The sequence below is a fragment of the Cnephaeus nilssonii genome, assembly GCF_951640355.1.
Source record: "Cnephaeus nilssonii genome assembly, chromosome: 5".
Taxonomy (NCBI): domain Eukaryota; kingdom Metazoa; phylum Chordata; class Mammalia; order Chiroptera; family Vespertilionidae; genus Cnephaeus; species Cnephaeus nilssonii.
Genome location: NC_137076.1, coordinates 41,670,625 through 41,689,318, shown reverse-complemented (window position 1 = coordinate 41,689,318; position 18,694 = coordinate 41,670,625). Strand labels below are relative to the sequence as shown.

Here is an 18,694-nt window from a genome sequence, read left to right as displayed (position 1 = left end):
CCTGCAAGGTCATCACCAAGGTCAGCTCATTTGCTCATCCTCTGGTTTTCATCTCTATCCTAGTTTTTACACCCAGGAGTTCCTCTTTCTTTTGAGATCAACTAGACCTTTGAAGCAATGTGTGTTATATTTTGTTGTTTTCGAGGGGGAGAGTTTTAGCTTTTATATAATGATTCTCAAAAAACAAAAAGATTATCCTTATTATCAGACAAAGATTAACAATTCCAAGTTCTATTGAAAAGTGAATCACTAAATAAACTGTGAAAACATCCCTAAAGTGAAGGGTTTCAAATGAATATTCACCTTGCACAAATGTTTCTATAATATAAAACTGTGCAAGTATTTACAACATAAATATTGGGGTGGGTAAAATTAAGACAAATTCTAAGTTACACTTTATACTAGCTGACATCATGGAATGTTTAAACAGCAAGTATTATTTTTTTATGATAATAGAAGAAAACATGTAAGTTGAAAGCATGTAAAACTATAAAACTGTTCCTCTGAGCATATCCAGACACACAAAATGTTAGTCACACTTCTACTTCTTGCCCCTGGTGAAACATAATTAGATAAAGGAAAGAGAAACAAGAAAGAAACTGCCATTTCACTTTTCGTTTAAATGGAGTGGTCAGAAGAGCTGCAATATGGGTAATCTGCAGTTTCATCAGCTCAATTCGAAAAGCAAGGACTCATTAGCTTAATGCAAGGCCAAGCTGTGATTCCCACAGAGTCCCTTTAAGGCAAGTCTTAGGCAACCAAGAAAGCAGAGACAGCCAGGCTGGGGAAAGTCACACTCCAACGGTTGCCTGTGCAGTTATTTATATAACTCCAAGTGAGAACTTAAGACTCTAATTAGAGAACCTATTTGATGGCTCCTCTTTGAACTTGCAAAGTTTAGCTCTTCAAACATATTTTTTTAGTATCTATCTTCCCAACTGAAAGTAATACCTCCTTCTCATTGTCCTGATAATATCATACTATTTTCACTGCTGTAGCACTTCGCACTTTTTGCGTGGCAGGAAAATTGCAATTTCTGTGTTTCCACACCCTCCACTACATAAAACTGCTTGTTTATCTTTGAACAGCCAAAATGACTTCAAACACATAATAGTTGAATTGCAAGTGGTCCCCATTTTGTACCGATTTTGTGAGTGCTGACTGTGTAGCAGGCACAATTCTGTGGGCCGTCAAAGAGCTATGAATAAAACAGACTCAAATGCCCTGCCATGATTGAGCTTGCATTCAGTAAAATGTGTCATGTCAAAAGGTAATAAATATTGTAGGGAAAAAGAAGACACCTGGTGAAAAATACAGGAAGCGTTGGGAGACCAGGTGTAATTTTTAGTAGTGTGACCAAGGCGGGCTTTGCGAGGAAGGCAGGGAAGGATGGGCCATTTGAATATCTAGAGAAAGACCATTCAAGGAAGAGGGAAGGGCAAAAGCAAAGCCCCTGAGATAGGAGCAAGTCTGCTATTCCAGTCAGTAAGAAGCCCACTGTAGGTGGAGTAGAGAGATCAGGAGCAAGGGGAAGAGTAAGAGGAGATGAGGGCAGAGACGTGACCAAGAACATGTCAGGAACCTTGTGAACTGTTTATTGTAGGGGCTTTGACATTTGAATGCAATAAAACACCGGGCGTGTTTGCTTTATCCTGAGAGCAACTACACAACAATAACTGTAGTTTATCCTGGAGTTTAGAATGAGAAAGAAAGGGCATTTTGAGGAGAGGAGTGACTAGTCTGATTTTGTATTTTATGGGATCACACTGTCAGAGGCATTGAGGGGAGACCGTGGGGTACAAGGACAGAAGGAAGACTCATTTGGAGGCTACTACTTTAATATAGGAGAGTAGTTAATGCTACCACAGTGATATAGGTGGTGGGCTGGACAAGGGTTGTAGCAATAAAAGAGATAAGACATCATCAGTTTCTGGACGTACTTGTAAGTTAGAGACAGTAACATTTACAAACAATTGGGTATTATAAAAGTTGTGAGATATATAATAAAGTTCTGAGGTAGAGAGAGAAATTGAGATAGACTGAAAGAGTGGAGAAACAGGGAGATAATCTAGTGTTAGCCATTTTGATCTGCAGTAAATTACTTAATTTTTTGAAAGACAAAAAGAGACATTTTTAAATGCCTCATATGTGCCAGAAAATATTTAAGAATGTCACCTAAGTTAAATATTTTTATACTTAGATCAAAACTCTTAAATAGGTGCTGTTATTATTTTCAGTTTACAGTTAGGGAAGCAGACACAAAGAGGTTAAGTAACTAATAGATTACTTAGTGCAATTTCACAGCTGGTACTTTGCGTAGTCAGGATTCAAACCTAAGCATTCTACCTTCAGAACCTGTACACTCTAATGGCATTAGATGATATCTGATGACATTGATTTCACTGAAATTTTATAATTTCATTGCAATCTTTTATAAAATCAGTTCACTATACCCATGTATACACACACATACACCTGAGTTATAAAACAAAAATACTAGTATACCAGTGCCATCTAGTGGCATTACTAATCTCCATCTACAACCAAAAATATACAGAGGTGTTCAGTATCATTTATACATAGTAAATGAAGACATATACACAGTAAGTGTTTCGGAGGGACAATGATCAAAGAAATGTGAGTAAAGATTAAATAAAACACGTTTGCAGTTCCCAAGCAATCTTCAGCTTGAACATTTTCGTTATTCTTTAAATATATATCAGTAAATTAAGGGTTTTCTTCCACATTCATTCATTTCTTCTTTCACTTGTTTATATATTTACTTGTATGTTCTACTAGTATATACTTTATCCTCTGCACATTTGGTATACTGTATACTTTGCTAGAGTTAAATGATGAATTTAGGAACATTTATGAGCAAATCTACATCCTGATAGACTTTGGGAGGAAATCAATGTAAATAATATGGTCATTAAAATCTAGTGTAAAACATGGGAAGATAGAACAGTGCTGTGCTGGCAATGTATTAATCAACTTCACTCGAAATTAGAGGAAGGCTCATAAAGGAGATAATTCTAATATTTCTACCTTTTCACCAAATGCCAAGTACCATTATTGATCTATTTGCATTTAAACCTTCAAAGCACTGCCACTAAATTTAAATGTCCATAAATGCTGCATTCAGCACCTATGTGTTATGTTCATCACCTTGCTGATATATGACTAGTGACTTCCTATGACCTACATAACATAAAGAGGCTAGAAGGCCAAAATGCTTGATTTAAAATACAGGCTCCATCACTCACTTGTTGATTTGTATGGAAACTGCTACTTAAGCTCTACATGCCACGGTTTTCTCATCTGTACAGTGGGATGATTGTAGTTCCTAATTCATAGGGTCGTTGTAATAAATTATTATAGCTATTTTGATACTCAGACAGTGAACAGTAAGTATTAGTGGTTATTATAATCATCACACTCTTCTGCTTGACCTGCTTCACGTTCCATTATTGGGGTCTTTGTACTCTGAACTAGAAGGGATAGAAAAATAACTAATATTCAAAGGCTCCTTTAAAACACATTTTGCTTGGCCGATGTGGCTCAGTGCTTGAGCTTCAACCCAGGAACCAAGAGGTCACTGGCTCAATTCCCGGTCGGGGCACATGCCCAGGTTGTGGGCTCTATCCCCCGAGGGGGCTATGCTGATCCATGATGTTTCTATCCCTCTCCCTTCCTCTCTCTGTAAAAATCAATACAAACATTTAAAAAGTACATCTAAAACATTTAGATTTCAAAACAATTCAACATTTATTTAGAGGTAGCTTATCCCTTTCATGTGAACATTTTTCTCTACCCAAGTCAGTGCTTTCTCTGTCCTTAAATATTGTCTATTGTTGATATCTCCTATGCCTTTGTCTAACTAAGTCATCTTTCAAGGTCTAGTTCATATCTACACTTCCCATGAACCCTCATTTTACTGATAGCATCTTTATTTTATGAATTTCTATAACTTTGTGAATCTCAATAAACTGCTCATGAGAGCCTCATTTGGGCCTTTGATAATAAGTACTAGAATAGATTGTAGCTTGCTTTAAGTATGTATATACTCTTCTACTTCACTGATGTTCCGTTGGAGTAAAGGAAAGAGCATCCCACCTCCAAACAGAATATTATATTAAATTTATCTGAATAATTTTACAAACTCTCCCTCTCAACTAGAATCATCACATGACCCTATTAAATTGGTGTCTAATTACCTTATGGCACCAATATAAATGCTGGATGTACGATTTCCCTACAATATACTAGTATGCAAAAAAATGCTAAAATCTTCGAAATTGGGAGGCCTCTGATTCCTTTTAAATGGCTTTAAATTTTTTTTATATGGTAGAAAACATTTTTTTTTTTTACATATAGAAAAGAAATAGGTGTTGTATCCTAAACTTTTTTTAAAACCACAAAATAACTAACTGGAAATCATTTAAGGAAATAACTAAAGGCACAAGTCTTCTCAGCGATATCCCATTTTGAAATTTTAAAAGGGGGAGGCTAATAAAAGTTAAATTTGCTAACATTAACTAAGGTCCACATCTCTTAGTGATGCATATAGAGAAAACCGTCATTTAAAGAAGCCGTCATCATTTGGTGAATGAATGGAACACGGGCTTAGAGTTGCTTTGCCACCAAAAGCTGCGCCGGTTCCTGAGCTCCCACAGGGGCGAAGGTGCACAACAACACACAGCTCTGCCCTGCGAGCCTAATTTAATACCCACATTCCCTCCAAGTGGACAATTCACAGGACAAATGCAAAGCACACAGACACTTCTCTTTTACCGACTGCCTTACCTTCTTGGAGGGTGTCCACGTCAGGGTTCGGTACACTCATTTGTACGTATTTGCCTGATAGGTGGCCTGAGCCAGACTCCTTACTGAAGAGTCGGAGACACCGGCCTCAGAACTGGAATCCCCTGCGGTCCCTCCAACTCCCGAGATCTCGCGAGATCACACTTCCTCTGGGAAGAGGGAATTGATGGCAGCTGAGCTGCGTTTGAGCCACTCCTAAGACTCAGTGCATCAGAATCCATCCTTTCCCTTCCCCTCCACACCAAAAAGTATCTCAGTATTTCTTCCTCTCTCCTCTTCATGTATCTATCACAGATACACATAGAGAGGATTTTAAGGAATTAGCTCACATAATTGTCGAAACTGGCAATCTCAAAATCCCTCTGCTTGGTCAGCAGGCTTGGGGAGGATTTGCAGTTTAGTTCCAAAGGTGGTCTGCTGGCGGAATTCTCTTCTGGGGAGGCCAGTCTGTTTCTATTAAGGCCTTCAACTGACTGAGACTCACCACATTATGGAGAATAATCTGCTTTACTCAAAGTCGACTGATTTAAATGTTAAACCCATCACACACAAAAAAATACCTTTACAGTAATATCAAGGATAATGATTGACCAAATAGCTGGGTCAAACATTGACACATAAAATGTCACGTTGACATAAAATGAACCATCACAAATGCCTCCTCTACCTCCCATCACAATACCTCTTGTCTTTTGTCTAAACACGTCCCAATGCCCTAATCCTGAAAGTAATTCAGAAAGCGATCAGAATGGATCTCTTATCTGAATTATTTTCACCCTCTTGCACTACTGTTTTAGGAACTTAGGTGAAAAATTCTATTGAAAGCCCCAGAAAGTATATTAGCTCACATTTTCATTTACGTTATCTTGCGTTTGTGGAATGTGAATCTCCTTGGACACATGGTCTATGTTGTATTTCTCCCTCACCACCATGTCTGGGAATCAGTATTAAATAAATATTAAAAAAATTCATTGAGTTCCTGTGGATATGAGAATATAAGCTGTATAAGCTCACATGCTCATATCTGTTTTATTTATGGCTGTAGCCCCAGTACTTGGAAGAGAGCCTGGTTCATAATAGCACCTTAAGAGCTATTTGGTAAAGAAATTAGAAAAAAAAATCACTGGCAAATAATGAGGAAATTAAACAGAACATAAGCTCCAAGAAAATGGAGATTTTATGGTTTTATATGTACTCCAGACACCTGACACAACGCTGGCCATAATCGCTCATTAAATGAATTGCATTGACCCTAACGAAAATTCAACAGATCCTCTGTATTACCAATTACCACCATGTGGAAATGCCTTTACTCGCTGAACAAAGAAAAATCAAATTATAGGAGAGGTGCTGTTAGATATAAAATAAAAATTATAACTATTTTGTTTACATTTTATTAAAGCTTATCATGCCTCACTGGGATCTTTCACTTGCATTCTATTGTTGAACCACCTCAGAACTAAAATATAGCATATTTTAAAGTAACATTGCATGTACTTCATACATTTTAGCAAGAAATGATAAATTTTAAACAGATATCTTTTTAACCGTACAAAAGATAAATTTAACATATATGTTTTTAAATACCCATCCTATACTAAATAAAATAAAAGTCAAAGTAAAACAATCAATTTCATAGTTTTATATGTGTCTTAAAAGGACAACAATTCAGCATGCTTGTATTAATGTGGCTATTTGAAGAAAGGTCTAAGAGTACTAAAATCATCTACACAAGATTTTTGGCAATAGGATAACCAGGAACCCCCTGCTAAGAGTGACAGCTACAATAATAAAATAAAATAAAATAACATATATTTTATTTAAGAACTAATGTTTCATTAATCCCACACAAGAAAACTAAGAGCTCCTAACCAACATGTTTGTAGATTTCAACTTTTATTTATCTTCACACTGAGGTCAAAAGAGGGTTGGGCTGAGATTAGGGAAAGAATATTGTTCCCTGTTTGTTGACTAGAATATCCATATAGATGACATCTCATTTTCAAACCCTCAAGTCCATCATCTTGTATAATCCATGTATATATGTATGAATCAAAAGCAGACTTGTTATTAAGTGAAATGACATGGAAAAGGAAATTTTACTAGAAGACTATGCAATTATCCCATTCCTCTTGTATAGTTGGCAACTGATACAACAAAAATACTTACTTTTTCCCTCATAGGACCTGATTGGTGACTTGAAGGAGAAGCTGTCAGATCACTTCAAAGATGTTATGGTTGGCCTCATGTACCCACCACCATCTTATGATGCTCACGAACTCTGGCATGCCATGAAGGTAGTGGTCTGATGTAAAAATAGACCTGTAACAGGTAGAGACCCATAGACTGGTAGAGAAGAAAGTGCCCTGTGATGTTGTTACATATGATCTGGAAGAACAAAGGGAATATCTGAGCAAAGATGAGACCAGGGGAATGCTGTGGTCAGGAGAAGTGGCCCTGTTAGGAGAAGGGTCCTCTAGAGATCACGGGGTGGGATTAGCCTGTTCTTTTGTTACACAGATTCAGACTCCCTGGCCCAGCTGAGCTACCAAAAGGAAAAAGTAAATAAGCTTCAGGGACTTATTCAAATTCTCCCTCCCCACCATGTATTCTTATATTAAGGGGAAATGTTATGTCACATGAATCTCTTTAAATTATTTGTAAAAAATTTGGCTCATTAAGTAAAAATAGGATACTGAGGCAGACACAGTATATAGATGGCATCTTTATTTGGATATTTTTGTGATCTTAAGTTAGTCCTTTACAAAAACTATTGCTCAAATGAATCTAAATGTTACTTCTGAAGGATTAGAATCTTCTTTTTCACAGGAAAATAACTTCTATGAAATAAATTGACTACAGATTTGTTAGAAATTTTGTTGACTAGGGATAGGGAACAAAAAAGAGTTTTTGCATCTTTCCAAATGTTGATATTAAACACCTGCAGGACTGTTGAAATCATTCCAATACAATGCCTGCCAATGACCAGATTACCACCATCTGTGAACAATGTGGGACAAGAAAGAGGAAAGGAACAAAAAAATAAGGGAACCTGGATTTTAGCCATCACATATTTGTAGATCAGAATAGGCACTGTATAAAATTCACATGAATTTCAACTAATTGCTTTTTTAAAGTTACATGTGTCAATTCCTACATCTTGCAAAATTATGTGATTAAAAACTACAAGAAAGAAGTCATGTTACTGTTTGGATGAAACTGTAATATTTTATCTATATTGCATAGAACAGTAGTAAGAATTTCTGAAGCTTTTCTGAAAAAGACGTGCTGTCTTTAAAATTACTATCAGAGAAGAATACAAAGCAGGGAAAAATAGACGTACAGTTATGAATACTCGAAACAGAGGATATTCTTGTATTATTATTTATTAATTATTGTATTGTTTTCCATATGAACAACTATAAACCTACTTTTGTCCCACTCTGTATATGCGTTAGGCTGCAAGAGACCATGAAAAGTACCCAATTCAACTGTTTAGGCAAATGGTACAAAATTCCGTATCTAGGAAAAGGCAGGGAGCACAGCAGTCCCTAAACATCCTTAGGAAATTAAGAGACCTAGGCTCTAATTTCAGCTTGCCAAAAATTTGATATTTGAGCAGAAAAAAAAACAAAAAAAACAGTGTCCTGAGCATTGTTTAAATACCTTTTTCCACATTATTTAGAAATGCCCATGTTGTTTCATTCTAAATGAAGGAACGGATTTCAAGTAATATTATCTTCTCAGGGTCAAACAGCTGGTAAATAGCAGAGTCAGACTGAATCGGGCTTATCTTGAACCCAAACACACTTCTTTTGGCCTCTGCCACCTCTCAGAATTTCAGAAAGGCTATGTTCCTTTATTCTGCATAAGGTGCACTATTATTCCCAGTGCAAATACCTTGATATTTCTCTCTTTCTGTCTTTCCAGGGAGTAGGCACTGAAGAGAATTGCCTCATTGATATATTAGCTTCAAGAACAAATGGAGAAATTTTCCAAATGCGAGAAGCCTACTGTTTGCGTAAGGAAATACACATATTTGCACACATATCAACCTTATATTTTTCAAATAACAAAACAGAATTATTTATGTATTTTAAAGGATTTTCTAAGACACTCTTATATTTGAAATACAAAAACAATAAACTCATTAAGTAAAAGTGATGATTAGGGTATTAAAAATGAAATGATTGCCCTGGCCGGTGTGACTCATTTGATTGGGTGTCATCCTGTGCACTGAAAGATTGCTGGTTCGATTCCCCATCAGGGCACATGCCCCGGTTGTGGGCTCAATTACCAGTAGAAAGTGTGCAGGAGGCAGCCAATTGATGTTTTGGCTCTCACATCGATGTGTTTCCCTCTCTCTTCCTCTCCCTTCCTCTCTCTAAAAAAAAAAATCTATATATTAAAAACTTTTAAATTAAAAATGAAACTATTCCCTAGACAATCAAGTGAAGCATTTTTTTTCCAGGAAAATAATTACAAGTTTCTATGAGGTGAATGTTTACATGAAGACAGGAAAATGCCCAGCACAGTGGTTCAGGGATCATTTTAACTCTTATTCAGGAGAGACCAGGTACATAGACAAAATAAAGCAATGTGCAATAACTACTCAGCTAGTTGTACAAATATGGGTAACTACTTCACTTTATATAAATTTTGCAATCACTGTAATCTACCTCAAAATCAGATTTTTACACATTTTTAAAGTAGACAGGTTAACTATTTTCAAAAAGGTTTAATGTATTCTGTATTATATGACATTGAATGTCAAGAAAATGTCCCAGGCAGTCTGCTATGTTGCATTTGAACAAAAACAAATCTTTCCCAAGGGGAATGAAGTAAGACCCTTCACTTAAAATATTAAAGTGAGACAAAGCACTTGGGAAAAGCTCTGGGCTGAGCAGCAGTGTATGGAAATATAATTTATCATTCTAAATTTTGAGAATTAGAAAACGTGGAATGACTTCCAATATTGTTTTTCAACTTTGGAATGAAGATAATATTTTTTAAGAAAACAGCCCCATGCCAACGTTACTGTTATGTGGGTTAACTGTTTATTGGCTTTTTCTGAGTAGAACGTATTAAAGGACAAAGAAATATCAACAGATTGATTGTATTTTCTTTGTTTTCCACCCTCAACTGAGGAAGTCGCATTAACTTATTCAAAGTGCATCAATATATGGTTCTATAATAACTCATAGCTTTAACATGGGTGTTTTCTTATTCAGAGTACAACAGTAACCTTCAAGAAGACATTTACTCAGAGACCTCAGGACACTTCAGAGATACTCTCATGAACTTGGTCCAGGTATGATACTCAAAAATTCACACCATTTTGCACTATTAAAAAAAAATATATGTCTTATTTTCAAAAAACACAACAGAAACCTCCATGTTACTCCAGTTTAACAGTAAATTCTATATAATAACATTTACTAAATACCAACTCAATTCAAGCTACCATAATAGGTTGGGTATAGAAAGAAGCAAATATAAATAGTACACCATCTCTGTAATTTTGCTAAAAGACAGAAGGTGTGGTTTCCTTTAATGTGATGAAAAACTTCATACTGCACTTTCCTCATATTTTTTATGGTTTAATTAACGGATGAATAAATATATTAGCCAGATTAGAGCACAAACTAACAATTCCATTCATTGCCAGGAAGCATGGATTTTAATTCTTTGTGTGTATGTATGTGTGTGTATGCCCACGTTATTGTAAGTTTTGAATTAGGAATAAAAGAGTACAAAAGAAAACATTGTTGAGGAATCCAAGTATATATTGCCCCAAGTTGAGGAGAATGGTCATTAACACTGATTGGATTCCTTCAAATTGTTCAATTGGAAAGAGTGGCACAGAACTAAGCAAATAAAATTTAAAATTTCAATTAAAAACAAAATTAACAATTTGCTTTATTGTGTTTGGTTTTCTATTTGATTTTATTTAGATTTGCATGGTTTGGCTGCATAGTTCATAAACTGCCCATATCACCAATCTCAGTGAATCAACTCCTATTCTGAGGATTCTAAATCTAAAATTGTAACGTCAAAGGAGAGTAGAAAGTTTGATTTTTTATAGCCCAACTTGAGTTCTGTGTAAGTTTAGAAATAAGCTTATTTTAATTTGTAAGTTTAAGTGATTGTAAGGAAAATTAATAATTAATGAGAGAATCATTAATCAGCTGCCTCCTGCACGCCCCCTACTGGGGATTGAACCTGCAACCCAGGCATGTGCCCTGGCCAGGAATCGCATCGTGACCTCCTGGTTCATAGGTTGACGCTCAACTACTGAGCAACACCAGCCAGGCTTCTAACTTTTAAATGTCATAAAATTAATTTTAATTAAAACATTCTCTCAATTTAGAAGGGTCATTATTTTTTAATTTTCAGGTAATGATGCTACATAATATAAATTAAAACAATCTCCAATAAAAATTTCACGTTGGTGTATGTATTGTTGATAATAGAAGAGTAAAGCAAATAATTCCATTGTAAATTTATGAGATGCATTCTGATATCAAATAAGTTTTTATTTTCTTTATATCCGCATAGAAATGTATTTTACTTATTGAAGAAAAATATAAGTTTTCCAATAGAAAAAAAATGTATTTCTTTAGGCCTACTGTATCAGAGCTAGATAGACTACTGTATCAGGGTTCAGCTTCTCCTTCTGCCAAATTCTGCTTCCTTTCTCTCCCTTCTATCTGTGTTGATCCCAAGCGCATTCCATAATAAACAAGAGCATGCTGATCTCCAGCTCAGAGCCACCTTCTCAGGGAACCCAACTGGCTATATCTGTTCCATTGAGAGACGAGGAAACTAAAGCCCTAGAGAGGTTAAATGGCCTGTCCAACATTACACATTCCCTACATTCGAGGGCTAATATGAAAACAGACTTTAGCACACTATACCTCCATTGTTCACTTTAATTAACCTCCAACCCCACTTGATTCCACTCCAGTTCTACTTCTATTTGGTAAAATGTCCATGACCAATACACAAATAACCTCTTAGATAGAATTTCTGCATCTCCTTAAAGGTTGAGCTATAAACCACCTAAAAGTAACTGACATCTAAGAGTCAGAATCACAGTGTATTTTTATAAAGCAAACATTCTTATATTTCAGGGTGAAAAAACACTTCTAAAATTTAGACAGGAGAGAAAATAAATCAGAAGAGGGGAAAACAATAGAATAATGTTTTCCCCTGATATAATAGTGAAGTCAATCTTATTCGTAATTGCAGTTCCTTTTCCCTGAAATTAAACAATAATGCTTTATTATTATAGGGTCTATAAGTATCTTTATTTGTATATATAATAGTATTATCTGTATATACACAAGTATTTTTTTAAATATATTTTATTGATTTTTCACAGAGAGGAAGAGAGAGGGACAGAGAGTTAGAAACATCGATGAGAGAGAAACATCAATCAGCTGCCTCCTGCACACCTCCTACTGGGGATGTGCCCGCAACCAATGTACATGCCCTTGACCGGAATCGAACCTGGGACCCTTGAGTCCGCAGGCCGACGCTCTATCCACTGAGCCAAACCGGTTTTGGCTGTATATACACAAGTATTTTAAAATAAGACACAACAATTTATTTCCACACATGGTTTCACCTAATTTGTATTGAAACTTTACAGGATAAAGTATAACTTCTTAAGTTCAATTTCTAGAGTTTAAACTTTAAGTGTGTGTGTGTGTGTGTGTGTGTGTGTGTGTGTGTGTGTGTGTGTGTGTGTGTGTTTAACCTTGAAATAGCTTTTCAGTGTAATAAAATTTTCCTATCAACATAGAATATAAAAAATGAGGGTAAATAGAGACCTAGATTTTATCAGAAGCCAAGAAAATTAATGAAATTTACTTAAAGATTATATACTTACAAAGTTTTACATTTTCTTTAAAATTTAAAATGTACTTTACATGTATAAAAATGTATATTTAATAGAAATTATTTTACTCATAATAGAAAATAGAAGTAAAGCCCTAACTGGTTTGGCTCAGTGGATACAGCTTCAGCCTGTGGACTCAAGGTTCCCAGGTTTGATTCTGGTCAAGGGCATGTACCTTGGTTGCGGGCACATCCCCATTAGGGGGTGTGCAGGAGGCAGCTGGCTGATATTTCTCTCTCATCAATGTTTCTGACTCTATCCTTCTTCCTTCCTCTCTGTAAAAAATCAATAAAATATATTTAAAAAAAGAAAATAGAATTAAAAAAACATAAAAATATGTATCTTCACATAATCCCCCTTAATATTCATCTTTTTTAGAAATCAAAAGTTTATGATAATGCATACTTCTTATTAAAATGTATAATTTATCTTAAATTTAAAATATTTTGAAGATATTCCACTGGCTCTTCAGTTTGAAACTCCTGATTTATGATTTGGCTCAGTATATTGAAAAGATTGGAAGAAGATATAAAGTGAATTAGGAAACTGAGAAAGTTCATCCCTTCTCCTGACAACTATCTGTGGGGTACACCATTTCACAGAGAATCTATACAAATATTTTACAAAAAGAAAACGGAGTTCATTCCTAAAGGGGTGTGAAATTTAGAGCTGATTAGTTTCAATCAGATAATTGAGGGGTGCTGACGGGTAACCGTATCTCTTCAACCCTCTTGTTGGGATTATTATTCTCTCCGTCCCTATCTGCCTGTATATCTATCATCTATCTATCTGTCTGTCTGTCTAGCATCTCTGTAAAACAATAAGGTATGTATTAGATACTGTTTCTCTTGGCTCTGTTATAATTTATCTGTATGTCCTTGGATTTATCATTTAACCTTTTTGTGATTCAGATTAGAGAAATTCACTCTGTAAATTAAGGGATGTGAACCCATTCTTCTTGCAATGCCCTCCTACTACAAATATTGTAAATTTCTTCAATTATTAATATTACATTCTCTTCCTCCATCTGCATGGTGACTTTCAAAATCAGAGAAAAGACTGTCCATGGCTTTCACCTTTTTTTCACATCATGAAAATTAAGACACACCTTCTTTTGTGAATTAACAGAGATGGAGGGAATCCGAGCACTGGAGCCTAAGGTGTTCATGCAGTGGGAAGTGCTGAAAATCACTGTCATATTTTCTGGGAGAGAAGCTCTTTCACTGAATCTATAGAGTATTTTCCCTCAGGGCTATTTCTAATAAAGTGATAACTCAGCCAGAAAACGTTCCTCTTGAAAACTAATGCCAATCATTAAACTTGGTTCATAATACTTCCTGTGTGCTTTTATTAAACTAGATTTACAGGAGATCTAATTATCTGTCAAATAATGAAAAATGAGCCACTCAGAGATTAATTAATCAATATATGCAAATCACACTGGAGATGATAAATGTTTTCACAGAGAAAGAATGGAAACTAGCCAACTGGATGCTTACTCCTCATCGTGGCTGTCAGGATTCTCCTTGTGACAGTTTCTCAGACTTGTACAGTGAGGCCTCAGGGGATGTCATTGCCAAAAGCCTCCAGTGATCATTTGTAGTCAGTGTACCTGCTCCAAGTATTCTCAGCTATATTTTAATTCCCTTTATTTCAAATTTCCTTTCACGTTTTTATTTTGCCCCTAATCCAAATTCTGTACTCATTTATTCCATTTATCTGGCATTTACATCTTAAGCTGTTTTTTATGTGACATCAGATTGATTCTGCTTTGGTGGAAAACGCTAAATCACAAACTTATTCACATCCTTTTACTCTATCAGTCTCCTTAAAGTGCTCTCAGCACTGTGGTAATCCTACATAATAAAAGGGTAATATGCAAATTAACCATCACTCCGCTACGCCCATGATTGGGCTGGCGGGAGGCGCGGGGGGGCGGGACTCGGGGTGGCCGGGGTGGCCGATTGGGCTGGCGGAAGGAGCGGGGGACGGGGACTTGGGAGTCCCCGCCCCCCGCGCCTCCCGCCAGCGCAATCGGCCACCAGGCCGCTGAGCGGGGACCAATGGGGCCGGCGGAAGGTGTGGGCGGCGGGCCTCGGGGTGGCCGATCCTGCCAGCACAATCGGCCACTGCGCCGCTGAGCGGGACCGATGGGGCCGGCGGGAGGCGTGATCGGCCGCCGCGCCGCTGAGCGGGAAGGCGCGGGCGGCGGGACTCTGGGTGGCTGATCGCGCCGGTGGGAGGCGCTCCGATCAGCGGGTGGCCAGAGCCAAGGCCTGGGTCCCAGGTGCCAGAGGAAAACTGGTGCCGGCAGAAAACTGGTGCCGGCAGCCAGGTGAAGGAAGGTCTATTGCACGAATCTTCATGCAACGGGCTTCTAGTTTGAAGATAATATAACACCCATATCTTACCAATCAATGCAAGTACGTTCACTTTAAATGTTGTCTTCTATTTCTTGCTCATCTATGTATAAAGCACCGTTTTATAGGTAAGTATACAGATTTTAAAAATAAGAATTGCATGTGTGCATTCTTAGTCACCTGATATTGTAATGTGTCTGATAGGCTCGGTAAGTTTTTCCTTATCTGTACTCTGCTAGATGATACACATACACAACTTCTGAGTTATGATTAAACATATTAAATTTCCAAGGGCTACAAATGTACTCACAAGAAAATTTCACTAGGAATAATTTGATCTTTCCCATTTGCCCTCAATTTTTGGTTTGCAAGGGGAAAGAACCAATATTTAATCTAATATGGAAATTTAATATATAGACTATGTGGAACAGTCAATGTGAGAGTACATGTTCAATAGCATTTTTATGTTTATTGAGTTAAACACTCAACTGTCAGATTTCTGGCCCTCCTTGCTCTTTCTCTTTAAGAAGGCACTTGGTGGAGAGGTGAGTGTGGTTTATGAGATGTCTTGGCAACAGGAGAGCAATAGTGTCCCCAGATCATCAACGTGTGTTCTGCATCCTTGCTCATCTCAGCTATGGAAGGGCATTTGTGGGCAACTCTGGACATTAGCATATTAGGGGTAGAAGTCCAAGATACGAGTGTTTCTCAGTGTCCGCTGTCAAGCCATACAGCTGGTGAATTTATGAGCTTTATGTATTTATTTTTGGCCTCCATTTGGTCAGAGCCAAGTAAACTTTTGTGATGGTTTAGCCTCATCATTGCTTTCTCTGGAGCTGAAGAATCCTCCTAAAGTCTAGCCGTGTCTCTCACACAGTTCCAGCCAAGCAGTCTACCACATAGCCCCTGGCTCCTGGAACAGTCTGTCCTTGCCATGGTCATAAACAGTTCATCTGTCAAACTCGCTAACCAGGTCCTCAGCTGGCCTGCCAGTTCCTCCATCAGGAGCAGAGAAGAAATTTGGGACCCATTCATGCTACTTAGGTATTAAGATTAGTTCAAGAGAGTAGTATTCAGCACCTCCCTCTGCCCAGTTATGCTGCATATCTCTGCAATGTGGCCCTTTCTGGAGTCTGAAAAGATGCTAGGAACAGAAACCACTTTATCCGCAGTGTTTTCTCAGCACAGAATATATATGGGGAAAAAGGAAAGAAAAAGAAAAGAAAAAGCCTTTTCTTCAGATCTCAACCCAAATGAAAGGTTAAATAAACTGATAACTTATCTCTCCCACCTCCTTCTTCCCTCTTGCCCGCATATTACTCAATGACCAGAGGGTCCTGCATGGGGTCCTCCTATTTTGAAATGCACATTCCTTAGATCAACTTGGCCATGTCTATTCTTTATATAATGAAGGGATGGGGATAAAACAAATCACAAAATATTGGCACTCCATCAAATCTAGATTTCATGGTTATTTTATTGTTGCATATATCTTACTCATACGTCAGAGACCGAATATTAACTCCTTCTTCCTCTGTGCATTTTCACTCTAACAATGTTAAATCTCATCTCTACCACCCACAGCCAGGCACTGGATGCTTTTTTTTTTTATGGCAGAGAAGATACTGCACAGAAACTTGGAAAAGTGAAGAACATTTCAACATCTTCGAAATATTACCACTGCTGCAAAGAAAAACAAAATAAAACAAAAAGAGCCCACATTTTAAGAAAAGATATTTCATAAAGTATTCAAGGAAGATAAGGCTAACTGTAAATGATGATAGAACTTTCTTAGGAATTACCAATGTGTTTGCGATTCAAAGGTTTTGTCCCAATAATTCTATATGAATTGTCAATTAAGAACAGTTACAAAGGAAAACCCATGCTTACTTTACAGGGAAGCAGACAGGAAGGTTACACAGACCCTGCCATGGCTGCTCAGGATGCAATAGTAAGTAGAACCAGCTCTCAGAATGACAGTAAAGACCCATTGATTATTAAACTGGTCTGGCCTGGGGAGGTTCCGGTGCTACTTCCTGCATGTCTGATGTTTCAGGTCCTGTGGGAAGCCTGTCAGCAGAAGACAGGGGAACACAAAACCATGCTACAAGTGATCCTGTGCAACAAGAGTTACCAACAGCTGTGGCTGGGTAATTAGTAATCAGGTTTCTTTTCAGATACTTAACTGATTATATAGTAAAAAGCAAGTAGTTAACGGGGAAAAAATAGGAGTCGGGGAGAATGTTACATATAAATAGAAGAAAGCCAGTTAGTTATCTCAAAGGTACTGATTTGAAATTGTGTTTATACAGACATGCTTCACCTAAAGACATTACTAAGGAATAAAATTACCCTATAATTTTATTTTTTCCAATAACTGAATATAACCTTTAAATAATGAACCTTTAAAAACCATCTCTATTTATTTTATATTTTTCCTTTATTGATTAAGGTATTAAATATGTGTCCTTATTGCCCCACCCCCCACTCATAGTGAACATAGTTTAATCAGCCTATTGTGAGTCAAGATCATTACTATTGACATCATGAGTTATGTGAAGCTGCTGTATTGTCCTAAAAGTTGCTTTCAGATTAGTTTGCACTTTGATTTTCCCCAAATTGCTGTACCTTTGTGTTTCTCTTATTTTTGAAATTCTTTTATGTTTTCTTACATATATAAGACATACAGAAATATATAAAATTTTTTAAAAGATGGTTTACTTCAACCCAACTTCCACCCCTATATTTTATTTGCCTTCCCTGTGTATAGCAATGTAATCAATATTTCTATTTTAAATGTATCATATTTACAAATCTATAATATTTCTATTGAATTATATCAATTTGTTAAAGTGTTCCAGGAATTTCAAAATATTTCTGGGCAAGACATAGTGGATGCCATTAATGAATGTTATGATGGATACTTTCAAGAGCTGCTAGTTGCGATAGGTAAGTAATAATTTAGTTAGTGTACAGCAGACCTTTTATTCCACCACAAATGCTGATTGGCTCTGATTATGTTAAAGATGCATGAGTAAGCTATTGGTTGAGTCACTTTCTCCTAAATTTAATTATTTAGAAGGAATGTTAACTTTATAGAGGAAAAGTACATCAGCTACAGATTCAATGCACTAAACTGGCACACTGACCACTTTAATGAATGAACACACTTCCCTAATAGCTTGTTCAACTTCTATACGAGAAACATTGGATTCTCAAATGTTCTCTCTCTCTCAGGTAATTGGGATATCACATCTTTAAATTCATTTGTTTCCCATTCCCTTGTTAAAGAGCAGATTAATGCTAGCAATATGGGTTCTTTTTCTGCATGAGGAAAAGGGTGTTTTGTTACCATGTCTAATAAATTTATGCCTTTAAGGGTAAGTCTTACTATAGAAAAAGATTTACCAACTTGTTCCTTTAGTGGTGGTTTCTTCAGGCCACTGTGAGGGAGTATACTTTCTGTTTCTGCCTAAGTGAATAAAAGTATCCCTACATAAAGGAGAAACAGTGGTAACTATCCATAAAAACTACTATTAACTTCCCATGCTTTCCTCTGTGCTGTGCTATGACTTGAGAGCACACATTGCAAAGACTACAAATGAGG

The 18,694-nt window shown here is 36.7% G+C and overlaps 1 protein-coding gene across 1 annotated transcript in view; it reads left to right on the top strand.

Annotated features, from left to right (window-relative positions):
* The window catches only part of ANXA10 (annexin A10), a gene marked incomplete at both ends in the record, with an annotated part of 42,922 nt that overhangs the window by 19,146 nt on the left and 5,082 nt on the right, over positions 1-18,694 (top strand). Inside the window, 6 exons of the mRNA XM_079770246.1 lie at positions 7,008-7,121; positions 8,755-8,845; positions 10,056-10,135; positions 16,985-17,038; positions 17,144-17,237; positions 17,941-18,036. Of these exons, the coding sequence (XP_079626372.1) occupies positions 7,008-7,121; positions 8,755-8,845; positions 10,056-10,135; positions 16,985-17,038; positions 17,144-17,237; positions 17,941-18,036 (529 nt within the window). The remainder of the gene's footprint in view (positions 1-7,007; positions 7,122-8,754; positions 8,846-10,055; positions 10,136-16,984; positions 17,039-17,143; positions 17,238-17,940; positions 18,037-18,694) is intronic.